Source organism: Haliotis asinina, chromosome 2 (assembly GCF_037392515.1).
Source record: "Haliotis asinina isolate JCU_RB_2024 chromosome 2, JCU_Hal_asi_v2, whole genome shotgun sequence".
Classification (NCBI taxonomy): Eukaryota; Metazoa; Mollusca; class Gastropoda; order Lepetellida; family Haliotidae; genus Haliotis; species Haliotis asinina.
This window is the reverse complement of record NC_090281.1, coordinates 1,526,268-1,547,376: the sequence shown is the minus strand read 5'-3', so window position 1 is coordinate 1,547,376 and position 21,109 is coordinate 1,526,268. Positions and strand designations below refer to the sequence as shown.

The following is a 21,109-nucleotide window of genomic DNA, read 5'->3' as shown; positions in this document are numbered from 1 at the left end:
GATCGACATACTGTGTATTACACAGGTGGTATTTGGCAAGTTCCAACATGCTTGTGTCAAATCGACATACTGTGTATTATACAGGTGGTATTTGGCCAGTTCCAACATGCTTGTGTCAAATCGACATACTGTGTATTACACAGGTGGTATTTGGCCAGTTCCAACATGCTTGCGTCAAATCGACATATTGTGTATTATACAGGTGGTATTTGGCCAGTTCCAACATGCTTGTGTCAAATCGACATACTGTGTATTACACAGGTGGTATTTGGCCAGTTCCAACATGCTTGTGTCAGATCGACATACTGTGTATTATACAGATGGTATTTGGCCAGTTCCAACATGCTTGTGTCAAATCGACATACTGTGTATTATACAGGTGGTATTTGGCAAGTTCCAACATGCTTGTGTCAGATCGACATACTGTGTATTATACAGATGGTATTTGGCCAGTTCCAACATGCTTGTGTCAAATCGACATACTGTGTATTATACAGGTGGTATTTGGCCAGTTCCAACATGCTTGTGTCAAATCGACATACTGTGTATTACACAGGTGGTATTTGGCAAGTTCCAACATGCTTGTGTCAGATCGACATACTGTGTATTATACAGATGGTATTTGGCTAGTTCCAACATGCTTGTGTCAAATCGACATACTGTGTATTATACAGATGGTATTTGGCTAGTTCCAACATGCTTGTGTCAAATCGACATACTGTGTATTACACAGGTGGTATTTGGCTAGTTCCAACATGCTTGCGTCAGATCGACATACTGTGTATTATACAGATGGTATTTGGCCAGTTCCAACATGCTTGTGTCAAATCGACATACTGTGTATTATACAGGTGGTATTTGGCCAGTTCCAACATGCTTGTGTCAAATCGACATACTGTGTATTACACAGGTGGTATTTGGCCAGTTCCAACATGCTTGTGTCAGATCGACATACTGTGTATTATACAGATGGTATTTGGCCAGTTCCAACATGCTTGTGTCAAATCGACATACTGTGTATTATACAGATGGTATTTGGCCAGTTCCAACATGCTTGTGTCAAATTGACATACTGTGTATTATACAGATGGTATTTGGCCAGTTCCAACATGCTTGTGTCAAATCGACATACTGTGTATTATACAGGTGGTATTTGGCAAGTTCCAACATGCTTGAGTCAAATCGACATACTGTGTATTATACAGATGGTATTTGGCCAGTTCCAGCATGTTTGCGTCAGATCGACATACTGTGTATTACACAGGTGGTATTTGGCAAGTTCCAGCATGCTTGCGTCAGATCAACATACTGTGTATTATACAAGTGGTATTTGGCCAGTTCCAACATGCTAGAGTCAGATCGACATACTGTGTATTATACAGATGGTATTTGGCAAGTTCCAACATGCTTGCGTCAGATCGACATACTGTGTATTATACAGATGGTATTTAGCAAGTTCCAGCATGCTTGCGTCAGATCGACATACTGTGTATTATACAGATGGTATTTGGCCAGTTCCAGCATGCTTGCGTCAGATCGACATACTGTGTATTATACAGATGGTATTTGGCAAGTTCCAGCAAGCTTGCGTCAGATCGACATACTGTGTATTATACAGATGGTATTTGGCAAGTTCCAGCATGCTTGCGTCAGATCGACATACTGTTTATTATACAGGTGGTATTTGGCAAGTTCCAACATGCTTGCGTCAGATCGACATACTGTTTATTATACAGATGGTATTTGGCAAGTTCCAACATGCTTGTGTCAAATCGACATACTGTTTATTATACAGGTGGTATTTGGCAAGTTCCAACATGCTTGTTCTGTTCTAATTTTGCCATCATGTGCATCTTTCTACCACTGATATAGTGCAGTTACGAACAAATGTGAGTCAACATTATCTTGGCAGGGATTTTATTTCAGACAAATATATTACACTTTTATTCACAATCTGACATGTTACCTGGCAACAGTATATACAGAAGAGAATCATCAACAAACTTCACACCCCACTGACACCATCCACCTTGAGACCACCTACAACACATACGTTTTTACTGCAACAACACTAGGTGAGAGGGTTAATACACCAGATCCACAACACTAGGCTGGCTAACAAAGTACACCTGTAAGATATGGCTATCAAACCTGGTGCATGACCTACAGAATACATGGAGCAGTATTTTATGGAGCAGTATACATTCTGACAGCAGAGGTTCTGCCAGGAGATGGAGTCAGGATGGTAAAGGTTTCAAAGGGGACATCATATTTATGCTGGTTGTGGTAACCACACACCAGTTGATGTGGCTAGATGATGTAGAGGATTACAATGTCATTTAAATTCACTGCGAAACACAAGTTGCAGTCAGTTTTAAATATTCCTGTGATTCAACATACCAAGCCTCAAATGACACCTTCACAAACCCTTCAAATGACAAACACAAGCTTCTGTATCTTCCTTGATCAGGGTATATCAAGTATTAGACATTTGCCAACACGTCAGACCTTGAAACATCCAGGCAATCCTGCAACACATTCTGACATCCTGTGGCACTATGACTAGGTATGACACAGACATTCAAGCAATGTTCAGTGTCCACACATACCAAAGGGACGTGTTGACTTGAATCTTCTTTAATGTTGCTTTAACCAGTATGGCACTTATCTGACAGAGGATTGTGCAGTGTAGGAGTCAGCCATCAGAGCAGCAGGTATAGGACATTTGCCAACATGTCAGACCTTGAAACATCACCAGGATGTCCGGGAATCTGAACAGATGATCATTGGGTTATAGCATGTACATATGGAGGCTACATTACACAGTGAAGTACCATGTCTGGAAGACTAGACACGAGTGCTTCAACCTGTAGACGTTGGTAACACCAAAGGGCAACAACTGTGATCCCCTGCTACCTACTGCTGACCAAGAACCATGGCATTTTAGATTGTATGCCTTGTAGAGATATCCCACACATAAAGAGTTTCCCTATTCCAAATCACTGCTTTAATTCTACCCTAAGAACACACTGGGAAACAAATCCACTCTGGATTGTTCTACATCTTGACTTAAGACAGGAACACCTCAAGGTGTCATCAGGTCATTGTGACTCTTGGTCAACAAATGGCCAGTGTAATATGATGAATGATGGGAAGATGACCTCTCAGTCTCTCCAGATGCTTCTGGCTGCACTGATGACTTAGTTCTTGAATTAAGCACAAACATATAAACAACTGAAATTCCAATTATTCCATGATTACATATCACATAAGATGATTAGTTGACACCTTCAGTGGACATAATGGCGGTTTCAATAGGTGGACAACAGAAAAGATGCTTCAAATAACAGGTTTGAACAGTCTGTTGGGTTGTATAAAATATAAAAACTGTTTAAAGATATATGTTCCTTGACAGCAAGCTACAGATTTTACAATAAGCTGCGAGTAATTTACTAGATCAATCAGTAAACCATGCTTATATGCAACTGGAATATTTTTTCTTAAATGCTGGTTGTTGATGCAATAAAATACACCAAAGCAACTCAGTTCTGGCTGCATTTTGAAAATATTTTACCTAAATGATTCAGCCTCTGCAAACCTGCTGTGTCTCTTGCTACACATCCACACCCTTTTTCCTCCATTATCAACCACTGATCCAAGAAAACAATCTGATCAGACCCAATTTCAAAATGACTCATTTCTGTACACAAAATGATTATCCTCACACCAGTTGTCATAGCTACAAAAGAAACAGCATAACCTGATTAATTACAACACATCTACTTGAACCCTCTGGCCACACTCTGCTTAATTTACAATCGTGGTGAAACAGTCCACATACTCAAGGGAGGTGACATCTACAATTGGGCAAAAAAACATACAATCAGGGAGACAAACCACACACTGAGGGGAGACAATCCATACACTTAGGGAGACAATCTACATATTCAGGGGAGACAACCCCATCAGTGGGAATCAAGCCATACACTCTGGAGACAAACCACACACTGACGAGAGACAATTAAAATTGGAGAGACAACCTTACACTGGGGGAGACATCAAACTCAGATGTGACATCCTGTGAAATATGGAGCAAGAAGTTCGGTTAAACTGAGAAACCTAATTTTTGTATGCTCAATTTTGAGACAAGATGTACATGGCCAAACCAAATTTCAGACACCACATGAACATTATTGCACTTAAAATGGCAACAGCCTAAAATTATCAGAATCATACTGTCACAAGTAAGACTTCTCTAAAATTGGAATCTAAACACCTCCAAATCAATCCTTCAACCGTTGTTGGGGTTGTAGTTTCTGAGTGAGCAAAGACTGACTGTTGTGATGAGGATGACCTTTGCCAGACATTCATCATGTCCTTAAACGCTGCCTTGGTGAAGAATGTACTTAATGTCTCAGGCACAAACATGACGGATGATAAAATTTCGCTGACAGAAGTTTCCACATAAGGTCAGACACTGTACCCACTCACAGATTCGCAATAACAACACCAGTGTTACGGTGGCCACCAACAGAAGCCTGTGGACAGTATCAGGAGGCCATGCATACATATGAGATAATGTGCCAAACATATGTCTACCATTTGTGTAGTTAGTTCTGATCAGAAGGCAGACCAGAAACAAGATCATTCACTATATTAATATCTCAGCAAAGTTCTTCACATACATAGAAACAGTTACCAGTTTCTGAAACTCACAGAAGCATATTATGTGGTCTCATTGTCACCCCACATGGTCTTCATCATACCAGCACACCAAATGCTCAGTCTGACAGAGGTCATGTCATGCAGCTATGATCGGATACCATACCGCAGAACCATTACCTAACCCTTGCACCATCCAGCTTGTTCTTGTGGGGTTACACATAATCCTACCAACCAAACCTCAGTCAGGCATCAGTCGTCAACTAAGCTACAAGCTACTTGGCCTTGCACCTGATCTCAGCATTTTATTTTGTGGCATACAAACTTCATGGTGTCTCGTCACCAGCCACTGCTCTTCAAGTTGCAGAAACTACCATAATTCTTATTCTCAGTTGTGCTGAGAATGCACAAACTTCCAACATTGCTCTCCATGGCCTCAGGGCACTTGCTGTGTGATATATTCTGCATTATGTTCAATTCTTTTAGATTACATGCTCTGCACTGCTTCCTGATATTTTCATCTCTGATTTCTTGCACATGGGCCCACTCTGTGCTATAACGACTGGTAGTCCCCACCTACTGCCCTGCCTCTTTCAGGTTCCCCAAGAAATGCTTCCAGGTCGTCTTTGTCTTGCTGGTCATCGACATCAACATCATCATCTTCTTTCTTCTTTTTCTTCTTCTTTTTGTCCTTCTTTATTGACTTTTTCTCTCCATCTCCATCCTTTTCTTTCTTTTTCTTTGTCTTCTTCTGAGACCTCTCCTCCTCCTGCAACAACAAATCTACATCATATCTAAGACCTGTTGCACACAACTTCATAACTAGGACTGATCCCTATTGCACATTATAAGTTACCATGTGTTTGCAAGTTCGATATGGAGATTTATCATGTGTTTGTGTTATATATCAAACAAAGAACAAAGTTACAGTTTGATGCTTAACCTGGACACATGATAAATCTCCATATCAAACCACAACACATATTGAAGTTATCTCAATGAGCACCCTAACTAAATGCTTAAATCTGGACTGAAAGAATAGACAATCAAAATGGCAGCTAACTGTACCTGTATACCTTCCTCACTTACAATGTTTTTGTTCATACCATTGCATTCAGCACAAAACGTCTGGTCTAGTACCTGCAACGGTTCTACTCACATTGTAGACTAGTCTCTATAGTAGTATAGGTAATGGTGGTTCTGGGCTGCAGAGCAAAATCCCCTGCAAATTTGCAGGGAAAACCAAAGGTACATCCACATCTAGTTGAATTATACGACTACTTTCGTTTGCAAAAAAACCTTCACATATAAATTTACAGAGGTGGGGCTTTACCCCACTGGGTGTACCTCCAAATAAAATTATAATAATGACCCCATGGTAGTTTAAGACCATACCCAGAGCTATCCAGTTGACAGATGGGTTCATTTTTACATACAGTCAACAGCCAGCCTGAGAGAAGACGTCCCTGGCCTACTGGTTGTTTGATTGGAAAGCTATCTGATTCACAGCCTGAAAATGTTCCATATTTCTTTGATGAGTAATCATTGCGTAATAGTTGCCATGTCTTTCCGGTTATACCCATATCGTACAGAGGAGACCATCAAGCCAGACCTTATCAAACACCTTCACATTATCCAGAAAGGCACAATACACAGGTGAATGTTTTCAGCCAGTTTTCAATTCTGCACAGCAATAGTCGGTTGAGCAATTTACTCAATACAGATGTTAGCGTGATTCCCCTATAATGGGCGTTAACATCTGTTTTGTCTGTGCCATGGCCCTTATGAATTGGCAGGATTTTACCAAGGTTATATGAGGTTGGTATACTCTTATATTTCACAACTGCATTAAATAGGATTGTAGTATGTTTAACAGTGAACGACCTGCCCGTTTAACATGTTCATTTGTAAGACAGTCTGGCCCAGGCAATTTGCCTGGTTTTAAAGCTGACCAGACCTCATCTGGCGTGAATGGCTTTTCAAGAGCTGACTTTTCCGTATCTGACGTTATTCCAATGTAGGACTTTTCAATACTTGTCACTCTATCACGCACCGAGGAGGCAAACTGTTCATCAAAGTTTCTACACGTCTCAGGTGTTGCAAGTGTTCTAAAGTGAGAGCTGAAGGCAGAACAGATGTCCTCTGGAGTTTCATATTTACAGTCACCAGTGATTAGACATTTCGTCAGTGCCATGGTTCTAGAGAGTTTCCGTGTAGTTTCATAATATGCATTAATGTCCAGTTCTGCAGATTTTAATATTTCCTTGAATTTATCTTCAGTCAGATGTTGTTTTGAGCTGTCAATCAGAGACCTCGTTAATTCGTCCTTTATACAGAAAGTGTATTGTGTTGCATCATCGACAGGGACAATAGAATATAGCTGTCTCTCTGGGTTCTGCATAGACTTGCAGCTCACTTCTTCACGGGCGCAATGTGTGTTCTCAAGTCGGTGTTAAAGTCTCCCATTTGTATAGTTTGACCAGTTTGACAGCAGATGTCATACAGTTCCATGATGGAGTCAAATGCTTCAAGATATGTTGAGTCTAAAACATTTGATGAAGGTAGATGAGCTATATATACTTCGATGTCACATGATTTTAGCCTAACACAGAGTGAACGTTCATATCCACCTATGTCAATTACTGATATCTTATAGTTCATGTGTTTTCTGACAAGTATTAGAACTCCTCCAGACCCCATGTGATCCGTTGATACCCTTGTAGAGTTTTTGTTGATATACCAAAAGCATTTACCAATTAGAGCCATTAGTGATGCAGCTTGGTTACTCTCAAACATGACTTTTCTTTATCATTTCGTGAGCTGTCATCATCTTGTGAGTACCAGTATTGTTTTGGCACCCACTCGGGCAAAGTACATCCTCAAGCCAGAAAGTCTGTTCATTCAGTATTATTTTAGCACATTGTGTTGACACGTTGGTGCTGATCGTGTACGTTGGGTGACATCCTTGCCAGTGTTCAAGAAGTGAGATCTTTACTATGTCTACTCCTTTTCTTTCAGCAAAGTCAACAATTGCATCCTTAACAACCTCAAAAGAGTCATTTGCACTGACGCAAGATAACACCAGCCATTTTGATGGTGACTGTGTTGCTCCAGAAAACAATCGTTTCCACTCGTTTGTGAATGTAACAGTACATTCACTGGTGCTGTCTTGAGTCCTTTCTTGGCTACTGTTGTTCACTGTTATCTCGATGTCTTTGTGTGCACGCGCAAGGCCATGATCACGTGGTGAGTATCACTATCACACACTACTTGATGTCTTGGACCAATCCCTATCACACACTACTTCATGTCTTGGACCAATCCCTATCACACAGTAGTACTTCATGTCTTGGACCTATCCCTATCACACACTACTTGATGGCTTGGACCAATCCCTATCACACACTACTTCATGTCTAGGACCAATCCCTATCACACACTACTTGATGGCTTGGACCAATCCCTATCACACAGTAGTACTTCATGTCTTGGACCAATCCCTATCACACATTACTTGATGGCTTGGACCAATCCCTATCACACACTACTTCATGTCTTGGACCAATCCCTATCACACACTACTTCATGTCTAGGACCAATCCCTATCACACACTACTTCATGTCTGGGACCAATCCCTTTCACACACTACTACATGTCTGGGACCTATCATTCACCATTTCATGTCTAGGACCAAGCCTTTTGACACACCACTTCGTATCCATGACCAATCCCTATCACACACTACTTCATGTCTTGAGTGAATCTCTAGACACATCCAGGTACATTTCTACAAGCTGGGAAAGGGTTCATACTAATGGACACCAGCACTACCCACCTTATCCTCAGACTTCTTCTTCTTTTTCTTCTTCTTCACCACACTTGTTTCTGCTTCCTCTACATCAGAGCTGGCTGTCTCTGGTAAAAATGAGTCACAGTTTAGAGGTTAACTCTACTTTTTCTTGGGACTATAGAACCACATAGTCAGAGGCATTTCTTATTGTTTCAGAAACAAAAGAGATCCACAGTGACGGTGGCTCTTAGTTGAAGATTATGGAGGAGGGATATCAGAGTTATTCTTGCTGTAACAAGGTACATACAGATTCTTTAATCTTCCTACACCTGTGGATCAGGTACTTACTGATTCTGTAGTCTTCCTCACTCTCTGTGGACAACTTCTTATGTCTGGGTTTTGAGGACTTGTTTTTCATGACAACCGTTGTGGACTAGAGAGAGAAAAAAGACTATGCTCTGATGTGAACTTAGAATGCTAGAAAGGAGTACATGTTTCTAGCGATACTGAGTACATAATTTTACAAAATAGTAATCTGTGTCTTCCTGCTATTTTTGTGGCAAGAGTGTACAACATCTCACCTTCTCCTCGAGTTGATCCAGCCAGTTACTGAAGTCCTCCTGTGGAACATCGATACCAGCACTGTCCTCAACATCATCCTCTATACTGGTGTCAGCAGCAGCTGGTGTTGGTGTAGTGCTACCCTGGCCAGTGCTGGGCTCATCCTTGTCACCCAAACTCGGTATCCCGTTTTTCTCATTACTACCCTGCAACTCATTCTCCTGGGTGTCTTTCCTTCCCTCATCATCACTCTCCGACTCTGACACACTGACGTCCATGGCTGCCACTTTCACTGAGTGTGTTACTTTGGCCGATGCTGGCTTGGTGGAACTTGTTGTTACCATTACTGCTTCGTCACTGGAGATGTCCAAGTCCTGAGAAATGACCGGTCCTTGTGACTCTGGAATGTCCATATGTTCCTCTTCCTCCTCACTGGTCAAATCAATGTCCTTTGACACAGCAGATGTCTCTGCCTGACTGATGGGGCGCTCATCTTCGGAGTCAAGGTCATCTTGGAAGCCTGCTACCATTGGGTTGTTGACGTTGTCATCGCTATAACAGACAGAGGAAGTTAGGGAGGCAGGAGAAGGAGGCCTCAAAATACATACTAATCAACCAGCCTGTGACAATGCAACTGTGCACAGGAAATCCCATGACATTAGTTCTTTAAAAACATTCAGAATTTAGAAGGAAAAATCAAATCCAATGCTCAGTTGTAAAAATTTTGCTGCAAATATGAACTGAAGAAAACTGTCAGAAAACGTGATGATAAACCATGACCAAAGGGAGACAATGCATAACAGTCTACAGCTCATTTCCAGTCCACTCCACTGCTTCACTGCAAGGCTTACAAGCATCAGATTAGACGGAGTGCATCATCCTTGTCTGCTGTCAGTACAACAGCAGGAATCAGAAGTTTTCACATGTGACTCACTCACCTGTCAGACTCCCCTTCAGCCTGCTGTTTGACGGTGCTGGATGGATCTCGGGCATCGTCAAGGAATGCACTGTCAAGTCCATCACCGTCTGGCACAAAGTCCTCCACACTCTTCACCAGGGACTCTGCCGGCTTGGAGGACTTAGATTCTACAAAACAATTGCTCTCTCACATCTGAACATGAACAAGGGAAAGTATTTAATTTTCTGAATAAAATTGATGTTTTATATTTATCCTGACTCTTGCTTATTATCAGGGTGGGTACAGCCATATGACAATCAAATTTAAGGCCTTTTTAGGGCTTTTAAGGCCACTTCAGCCAAATTTAAGGCCCACTGAGGATGATTAAATTTACTAATAACCATGTACTAGATAACAGATTTGTATTGAATTTTGAACTGCATTGTCTGCTACAAATTTTGAGATCGTGTTTGTTACCGATTTTGCAGAAGTTGTACTTTCCGATTTTGGTGGGGCTGGAATAGTGAGAGTCAGCAATTCACTGGGAGAATTAATTTCACCTCTCGATTTATCATCGTTTCTCTTTGTTGGCACTTGCAATGACAAAGGCATGGATGACCGTACGCTTGAGCCACGTGCTCGTTCGTTTACCTGATTTACTTCGTGCGTGCGATTCTAAAGCTGACTCGCCCATCTTCCCGAGGTCGATTGTCTTGTAGCAGACATTGCATAATGCCTTGTGGCAATCCCCTTTGAATGTATCCATGAATATTTCTTCTTCCAGCTAACATTAAAAAGAGTGCGACCTATCTTGCACTGGATCAGTGTTCGTCACTAGGCCTAATGCGCGAAGCACCCTTGCTGCCGAATATGGCATTAACCTATGACCCCTGTACATGGCAGTGCCCGACAATGCCAGCTGGACACGCGACAAGTGCTAGAACGGCCGTTATAGAGCACTAGATTAGTAAGTATTCCCAATATGTATATTCTTGAATTAAAACATCAAAATTTTCTGCTGGAATCATTTTGTGGATACATAATGTTCCACTTAAAACAACTCACCTTTTATTTAATTGAATTATTATTAAACTACAAGATATTTCCTTAATTTGTACATAAGCTGCCCATCTTACCTATATTCCGCAATAGGCTGACCCAATACAGGTCATGAAGTCAAAAAATGGAATGGTCCATGTTCTTGACAGGTAATGCCAATACTTTGGTATGTAAATACAACATCCCTGTTCAAAAATCCCATTAGCCCCGAGCATGCATAACGTAATTGCATGACAGTTTCGTGGCACACAAATTCTAATGTTTCTCAACCCTATCCTATCAGTGAATGAAATTTATCAAAATTCATTTAAAAATTGTAACTTAAAGGCTGTGTAACTCTGCATGAATCTTCTAATTTGAAAACACTGATAGTATTTTCTTAAACAGACAGTTTTAGATGCCAGGAACCCACATTTACCATTGAACTTACTTGGCCATGAATATGCAACATGAGTGTCTACATCTGATTGGTTGATAAGAAGGTCACCAACGATGATTGGTGCTTGTGCGTGAGCATTTTGAATAATGTATTTCCGTGAATGTTCGTGGTTTCCCGAACTGTGACGAAGCAAACTGTGATTAGTCAATGCATACATGTAAACTGTGACCCGAGTTTACTTATGCTGATGTAGGGGCGCGTAACAAGCAGGAAGTAGACTGTAGTTTTCTTGTTCAACTTCCGATCTTTTACGTTTCGATAACATACTGTAATAGATCTATTTTTTTAAATAGCTTTAAGATCAAATTTAAGGCTTTTTCCAGGCCCGTGCGCACCCTGATTATGCTTATCTCCTCCCTGTATGCAAAGATATATAACACCTGAAATCCCTTGCACTTGCCTTCCACCTGAAGCGGACATATTCACACTCACCCATCGGGATCCTCCCTTTCCCGCCAATAGAGTCACATGACCAGCCATGCTTGCCACTCTCTCTTAACCTCAAGAATTACAGTTAATTCAGTGTGCCTGTTAGGGGGTTTGGGAGGGCTTCACGCCACGAGTCAGGACAAGTATAAAATATCAATTTTATTAAGAAAATTACATATTTTTCCTTATCCGGACTCATGCTTATTATTCATACAGAATCTGACAGAAACGGCAGTGGGTCAGGCCACACTGGATTCTGTTGATTGCCATGTAAGTATGTTCAGTATTTTCCCCTTTGTGAACTATGACCACGATAGTTCAGTCCTGTTCTTCCGATATTCAACTGTGTGATGGGGATATGACATCCAGTCGAACTTATCTTCTCTTGAACAAGATGATATATACATCAGCTAGCGTCCCGTTAGTGTTTAATGCTCCTGTATGTCAAGGTTTCTATCATGACCAGTTGCGACCCTTCTTCATTTACAAGGATCTGCATTACGAGTACTGGGTTATAATCACTCATTCAAGACATGGACTCTTGACTCTTAACATCATTACTTCCCTTGAGTAACAGGGTCTAGTAAAGCAATCGCCCCAAGAAGACGCTGATAGTAGACCTTGACGTCATAGTCAATTAAATCAATCAGGCGTCTTGGCTACTGGGGAATAAGCGCAGACAGGATCAGCCTTTCTTCTTCATTTTCCAGATTGTTGACCTTGGAGATGAGAGCCTCGTTGATAGCCCTGGAACGGGCAAGTCTGAAGAAGGTACGCCAAGTGGTTGATTCAAGCTAAGTTAGTCGCTTATCCTCCACTTTGTAGGATCTGATGCGAGTCTAACTGATGAGCTTGTATGATTCTACTTCAGGAGCTTTCATAAAGGGCTCCATAAAATGAAGTTGGAATCCGTGAGCGCTGAAGGCCGGGATGTGTTGAAAAACTGCAATCGGCAGAAACATCAAAGTGTTGATGTCCTCGTTACTTGTCATATAGGTATGAGCCTCATTGGGAGACTAATCCAATCCTTTTGTGACCCACGATGTAATCTCTGAATCTGAGAAGAGGGCTTCCTCCGGTAAAGGAGATCGACCATGTCCATTTCTGCCCTCCCGCGAGTGCATGCGTGTGTGGGGAACAATGTCCATGCAGTGAGTGACAATGTGGTCCTCCTGTCAATATGTATCCCTGGAATGACTACCATTCTGTGAGTGTCTTCGGTCTTTTCTACACGAGTCTTTATCTGATGATGACGACAAACGAGTGACGCCATCGCCGATGAAAGGAGGATGTAGACAGTGAATGCCTGTAGCAGGATCTATACATGCAAGCACTAGGTGAGTTGATGGAAGGAATATCATCCACACTGTGATGTGAAGATACAGGTGATGGCGATGAATGAGATCATGCATGAAGAGGTTGGTGTCCAGTGACTGCAGTGCAAGCAGTGGGGCTTGGTGCACAGAAGCATCTCATGTGTTGAGTGCAGACATTTGTAGATGTTTCTGGGGTATGTCTGTCTGATCACTGGTATCTTGATCATGCTCCTGGGGTATGTCTGTCTGATCACTGGTATCTCGATCATGCTCCTGGGGTATGTCTGTCTGATCACTGGTATCTCGATCATGCTCCTGGGGTATGTCTGTCTGATCACTGGTATCTCGATCATGCTCCTGGGGTATGTCTGTCTGATCACTGGTATCTCGATCATGCTCCTGGGGTATGTCTGTCTGATCACTGGTATCTCGATCATGCTCCTGGGGTATGTCTGTCTGATCGCTGGTATCTCGATCATGCTCCTGGGGTATGTCAGTCTGATCACTGGTATCTCGATCATGCTCCTGGGGTATGTCTGTCTGATCACTGGTATCTCGATCATGCTCCTGGGGTATGTCTGTCTGATCACTGGTATCTCGATCATGCTCCTGGGGTGTGTCTGTCTGATCACTGGTATCTCGATCATGCTCCTGGGGTATGTCTGTCTGATCACTAAAATCATGAATTTCAGCTGTTATCAACATACGGTTACTAGCCACAGAATCAACCGATTTAGACATGACTAGCGAGAGCCTACGTTGTTTGTCCTTCGCACTCCTTTGAACAGAATTTAAATCTAATGCAAATTCTGAATCCTATAAACTTCACAGCGAACAGTGGAAGAACAAATAGGTTTGCATGAAGGACATACGACATACGGATCAACTGCTGAAAGCTGTAATTTACAATGGGAACATGATTTCATAAAAAATAAGTCAGGATAAGGAAAAATAATAACTATAACTACTTTCATCATAACACTTTCATATCTCATACATCATATCTCTAGCTTGATGAAACAGTGCTGTAAGATGTAAGATTGTTAAGTAAGTTTACAGCTGTAAAACAACATGACAAACACAAAGAATGAAGTATTTGAATTAGGGTTGCTAAAGAACTTGGGAGGTAATTCCAGGTGCTCACCTTGTGGGGGTTCTGTAACTTCAGGCGGTTCCTTTGGCTTCTTCTTGAACAACCTTGACATGAAGCCCTGCTTCTGTTCCACCTGCGGAGGGGAAGCCACGGGCGTGGCTGGAGTAGAACTGGCCGAGGTGGCAGGGGAGATGGTCGGTGGGATGTCAGGTATCTTGGGCGTTGAAGGGACACGGGGCATGGAGGGTTGGGACACTGACCTCGGCACTGCGAGAGAAGATAACAGTACTGGTTGTAAGTTTGAAACAGTAAAACAGTAAGCCATCTAATTTCCACACCTCTGGCTACTTAGCAGCCAATGTCTCCTACACAATAGTAGAGAATCTTAGACATAAACACAGAATGTTGGAAACATGAAGTATTCTCTGGGTGACTGGAAACCAAAACTGCACTGCGCCATCTGCTGAGGAACAATCGTGATATGTGAGAGGGTAGATTTCTATTACAGAAAGAACTGTCATAACCTTGCAGTGGCATTATCACAAGATTCACTGATGCATCATCAGCAAAATAAGGTACACTTGACTGAACACTGACCCTACATTCCTTGTCAATTTGAAGAATGTACCGACACAATGTTTCACAACATCTTCTAAATAAAATACATGTTCCTCTGATCTCTGGACTTGCCTCTTACCTATGTAGAAAGGTCACTGATGCGTGTTTCTCATAGATCAGACAAGCAGGCTACTGTTAACTCTCACAAAACAACTTGGCAGTCACTGATGCGTGTTTCTCATAGATCAGACAAGCAGGCTACTGTTAACTCTCACAAAACAACTTGGCAGTCACTGATGCGTGTTTCTCATAGATCAGACAAGCAGGCTACTGTTAACTCTCACAAAACAACTTGGCAGTCACTGATGTGTGTTTCTCATAGATCAGACAAGCAGGCTACTGTTAACTCTCACAAACAACTTGGCAGTCACTGATGTGTGTTTCTCATAGATCAGACAAGCAGGCTACTGTTAACTCTCACAAAACAACTTGGCAGTCACTGATGCGTGTTTCTCATAGATCAGACAAGCAGGCTACTGTTAACTCTCACAAACAACTTGGCAGTCACTGATGCGTGTTTCTCATAGATCAGACAAGCAGGCTACTGTTAACTCTCACAAAACAACTTGGCAGTCACTGATGTGTGTTTCTCATAGATCAGACAAGCAGGCTACTGTTAACTCTCACAAAACAACTTGGCAGTCACTGATGCGTGTTTCTCATAGATCAGACAAGCAGGCTACTGTTAACTCTCACAAAACAACTTGGCAGTCACTGATGCGTGTTTCTCATAGATCAGACAAGCAGGCTACTGTTAACTCTCACAAAACAACTTGGCAGTCACTGATGCGTGTTTCTCATAGATCAGACAAGCAGGCTACTGTTAACTCTCACAAAACAACTTGGCAGTCACTGATGCATGCTACTGTTTACTCTCATAAAATAATAACAGATCACACATATGACAAACAGGTCATTGTATAATACTCAGAAAATGAGAGATGTAGATGTATTCCATTTAAACTGAAAGGTTAGACAAGAAGGCAGTGTTGCTGAAGACCTGAACAAACTAAAGACTAGAAGGCAGGTTTGCCGACATGAATAAACTTGTTAAAATCTAAATATTTTAGATATTTAAATACTTACCTTACCATAGGTCTATAGCATATTACCTCAAGCTTCGCTTAGTAGGAGATCTGATGGAGTTGAATTGCTATTTAATCTTGAATGGCTACCTCTCAAATGACGACTGATACGGTAGTATCTGGATCTCCCTATTGCGCATGCGCACAGACTCCATGAGAACTTCACATTTCCTTCTCCATCTGAAGAGTCCGTAATGAGGAGGAGCATCCAGTGTTGGGAGGGACTGACCGCCCTATGGTAAGGTAAGTATTTAAATATCTAAAATATTTAGATTTTAACAAATTATTTACTTACCTTACCATAGGTCTAAAGAATATGGATACAACAGACTGGATGTTGTTGTAGGACTCCAGAGGACTTTCAGCGTCTCTCGTAAAGGTCACTGGAACCAGAATCAGAGTAGTAGGTCACGGTAGGTCACTAACCACCGGAGGGGTACGGTACATTATCTCATGTAAGTACAAGACCCCCATAGACCAAGGTAAGTAAGATCATACCTTATAGGGCGGCAGGACGTGCGAGTTGCTGAGCAACTACTAACAGTCCGAAAGACTGCAGCCAATCCATATCTTCCACCGCTAAGTCCTACAAGTATTGGCTAGCAAATACTGTCGAGGACTGCCAGAAGCACCCAACCATAATGTCAGGAACTGTACAGTTCCTATGTAGGGCCATAGTTGAATTTAACGCCCGAATCTTGTGCAGTTTGTTAGTTGACGGGTGAAGAAGATTCTGTGCGTCACACGCCGCCAGGATGGTCTGCCTCAACCATAAGGTTACTGTGTTCCTGGTGACTTTCCCTCTAGCCGATGTCGAAAAAGGCAGAAACAACCTCTTAAGGGTTCCCCGACGAGAAGAGGACTTCTTGATATACACTCTGAGAGCCCAAACCCGACAAAGCAACTGTTCCTCCCGATCCTCTGGTCCGATTGGCATTAAGAGGCGGGATGGAGAATAATGTGTCTGGTTGACCTGGCAGCTGGTTTTTCGCCAGGAAATCCCAGAGGAGGCCCAAGTCCACAGCACCATGTCTGGATTGTTCAAACCGGACCCTGATCACATCCAGCGCATGAATCTTGCTAACTCTCTCCACTGTAGCTAACGCCAGCAGAAACAGCATCTAGTTAGGTTGTCAAACGTTGCCCTGTCCAGCGGCTCGTAAGGGCGACCTTTCAGGTGCTGTAGCACAATGTTCAGGTCCCATGCTGGCGGAAGGAACTTTTGGTCCTCCACCTTGAACGCCTTTAACATAGCGAATATTTCGGGGATCTTTGAGACCTTTCTATTTCCTCTGACCGCTAATACTGAATTCAGTGGTGACAGGTAGGTCCCAGTAGTACTGCCCCCAAGCTTCCTTGAGCACCGAAACTAATATAAAAACTCCACCAGGAATTGAGGTGACGCTAACAGCAGGTCTTGCGACTTTTGGGCACAGAACTTCTCACTCAAATGTAGCCCACTTGTCATCATAGAGTGATCAAGTGGAAGCTCTGTGCGCCCAGGAAATGATCTTTGCCTCTTGAGATGAGTATCCCTTGGCCCTCAAAGTCCTTTGCAAATGATCCTGCACAAACTTGGTCAAATAAACTCCATCACAGACATTCGACTCGATCATCCATACGTGCAGGTACTGGTGCACATGTACTGGAAGCAACAGTTGCGTCGAAGCATTGTCTGCCTGTATGCACGGGAGGAGGTACCTCTGTAACGGTTGTAGCATCAGACACCCCCTGCGTGTTAAGTCCTGGGCCAACGTCAGTAGGGCCAACAGAAACTGCCACTCTCTGAGAAGCAACAGTTCTGGCAGTCCTCTTGCTACGAGATCTCTCGGGAGAGATCGGCCAGGGGGAAGACAGTTGTATTCTGTCTGGAACAGGCCCCCGATAAACACCAACTCCTGCGTGGGATGTAAATGCGACTTTTCCCGGTTGATCATCCACCCTAACTGTTCTTGGAGACGGATGGCAAAGTCCAGCTGTCTGAGGTTCGAACTGGTTGAGCAGGCAGTCGTCAATGTATGGGTTGAACTCTATCTGCCTGAGGTGAAGAAAACAACAGATGGGTATCATAATTCTGATAAATTGCCAAACGGCTGTAAATGCCAAATGGCAGGACTCGCCACTGGTAATGTTGACCTTCGAATACAAACCTCAGAAACTTCCTGTGAGCCGGGTAGATGGGGACCTGCAGATATGCATCCTGTATGTCGAGACTGCACAGCTACGTTCCCGGGGACAACTTGAGGCGCAACTGTTCTCGAGAAACCATTTTGAAGTGAGGAGGCTCCATCAAATAACGGTCGTTGAACACGGCCATGTTGTGAATCATGCGTAGTTTGTCAGAGTCTTTCTTGGCAATGAGGAAGACCGGAGAGTAGAACCCTGGCAAGAGGTGTGGGTCCAGCATTTCCTCGATGGCACACTTCCCTAACAACACTTCGATGTTGTCCTTCAACTACTGACGCTGCGCCTCTGAATACACCATTGTAGCTGGTTGAGATGTCAACGGTGGAGGCTGTATGACTGGTTGTAGCCCTTCTTTAGAATTCTGGTAACGTAGGATGGACCAGTTCCTCCAGAAGATGCCCAGTCTCCCAGTAGGGAGTGGCACGGGTGGGGATGGGAGGTCCCAGTCGTGACAGGCAACACCCTCAACGTCTTGAATAGGGGCGCTTCTCCTTCCCCTTCCCTCTGCTGGGGCTGATGCAAAGCCCTGGCCGCGACCTCTGGAATGGCATTCCCAATGAGGGCCTGTGAGGAGAAAGGAGTTCTAATCAGACGCTGTTTAAACTCTTCCTGCCATGAACATGCATCCAAGAACCCCATCCTGCTCACGACTGTCATCATCGCCAGTGCTGTCCGAAACATGACACTTTGCCTTGCGATAGGAATAGCAACGACAGATGTTCCAATCTGTACTCATTAGCCTCCGTTAAGTCCACAGCCGCCGCTGACATAGCTGATGCTAACACTGAGACCGGTTTTAGGATGCGTCGCAATTCTGGGTCAATGTAATTTGGAGTCCTGAACTTTAAAGGGGGTGGAGGAAGATAGTCTCTTGATGGCTTCATCCAAAACCGATCCGGAATCTGCAAAATCAAGACTATGCGCCTTGCAGTCTTGTTCCTTTGACTTAGGCCCTCTGATTGTAGCATTCAAAGCTAATGTAGCAAAGTCATCATTCAGCGAAGAAATGGCATCAGCCACCATGGGATGCGGCAGGATCATTAGTTTGGGTTCCACCCTGATAGCCCTGGCGCTGTTTACCCCTGACGTCGGGGAGGGGCATTCTGGAAGCCTATCAGCTATCCAATCGTAAGTACATAGGGGACAATGGCAGGTATGATCCCTCTTCCTCCTCCAGTTGCGTATGATCCTCCTCATAGTATGGAGAGAAGTATTGTTCATCATCACCATTCCAAGAAACTGTTGACTGGCACGAGGAGGTGACACTGACTGAGACTGCGAACGCCAACTCCTGCGTCTGCTCCACACACTGATGCGCCTGACCTCGGAGCCGACTTCTCTAGGTTCGGTGTGACAGTAGCTTGGGATGCGCCTACAGGTGCCGGTGCTGACAAACGGATGTGCTCCTCCCTCGGTATCATCCCTGTAATGTCCAGTATCAACAGAGGAACTCTAGTCGGAGGTGCTGCCTGTTCTTAGATGCACCTGGCGTCATCGATGGAGCAGGTGTAAGTAGCGCTCTTAAAATCCGTTGCACCTACAGGTGCGTCAGGTCTCCCCAAATCCAGCCAACCTCCTGGCTGGGTGGTAGGCGCCAACGTCAGCGTCGGAATCGGCATAGGTGTTGGTGTTGGTATCAGTATCGGCGTCGAAATCGGCATCGGTATCAGATGCGTTGAATGATTCTGAATCAGTGATGGCTCCACTCGAACAGCAATGTCCAACGCCGCTCTAGGTAACTCCAGAGTTGTATGAATCTTAGGGGTACAGGGAACAGACACTCTTGAACCAGATGAGGATGCATTAGACCGTGACATTTTCCTTAATTTCTGTGTATTCCTTTTCCTCACCGCTGCCAAGAATGCTTTTAATTCAGGAATAGATAGAGCTGAACATGCTGCACAACGATGCAGGAGGTCGCAGGATACTGTAGCACAGTCCGGGCAGTACAGGTGCGGGTCCTTGCCAGACTTCAGGCCTTTGCAAACTTCACAAAAGTGACGTGTCATGTACAACGACTGTAATAATCTGAAATAACAAAGCGATAACAAGGGTAGCAGAAAAAAAACCCTTACCACGTAATGGACTGCTCCACTCCTCATGCAACAGCATGTTTGCAATAGACAAGTGAAATAGCTGCCGCTTCAAAAAGGGTCAGCAAAATTTACACTAAATACTGCACTAAGTAATACAAAACTTAGAAACAATGGACATAATTATCAGTGGAAACAGTACACTGAAACCGATCCGGTAACAAATTACGGAGGCAACAACGAAAATAGGAGATACGCTACCACGTCTCTTACGAGGTAGCCGACAAGTGCACAATAACGTAAATATACACTGAGATCGACAGAAAGATATATATATGTCACAAACAAAAACCCTGAAAGGAATCCGTGCAAAACCGTAGTATGGTCAAACTTTATTAGATCTGAAAAAAAACTTTTAGCAACGCAAACACGTCTCGATCAGACGACGCTTGAAGTAACAGTGAAGTTCTCGTGGAGTGGGAGATCCACATACTTCCGTATCATGACAGTTGTTGATTGCAAGGTAGACATTCAAGATTGAATAGCAATTCAACTCTGTCAGATCTCCTACTAAGCGAAGCTTGAGGTAATATGCTACAGACCTATGGTAAGGTAAGTAAAAAATTGAAGGGTTAGACAATAAAACAATGTTACCGAAGACTTGAACAAATTGAAGGGTTAGACAACAAAACAGGGTTACCGAAGACTTGAACAAACTGAAGATTTAGACAATAAAACAGGGTTACTGAAGACTTGAACAAACTGAACGGTTAGACAAGATTTACATCAAAATACCAAAGGAGATGTCATAATGTGAGAATTGATAAGCTTTCTGGAAAATGCACAGAAACTGATGAAGAATTATTCCCTGACAATGAGTGGCTTTACTAAGAAAGTGAAATCCCATATGTTGCATCTAACCACTTTCTAAATGGCAT

The 21,109-nt window shown here is 43.1% G+C and overlaps 1 protein-coding gene across 2 annotated transcripts in view; it reads right to left on the bottom strand.

Moving 5' to 3' along the window:
- Positions 1–1,900: 1,900 nt before the first annotated feature.
- LOC137273104 (rab-like protein 6) overlaps positions 1,901–21,109 on the bottom strand; it is a 37,874-nt gene continuing 18,665 nt past the window's right edge. For both annotated transcript variants that reach the window (XM_067805559.1, XM_067805560.1), the window contains 6 exons: positions 14,300–14,515; positions 9,953–10,100; positions 9,035–9,566; positions 8,802–8,886; positions 8,499–8,578; positions 1,901–5,431 (listed from right to left, as the gene is read on the bottom strand). In XM_067805559.1, the coding sequence (XP_067661660.1) occupies positions 5,216–5,431; positions 8,499–8,578; positions 8,802–8,886; positions 9,035–9,566; positions 9,953–10,100; positions 14,300–14,515 (1,277 nt within the window). In that variant the 3' untranslated portion in view covers positions 1,901–5,215. The remainder of the gene's footprint in view (positions 5,432–8,498; positions 8,579–8,801; positions 8,887–9,034; positions 9,567–9,952; positions 10,101–14,299; positions 14,516–21,109) is intronic.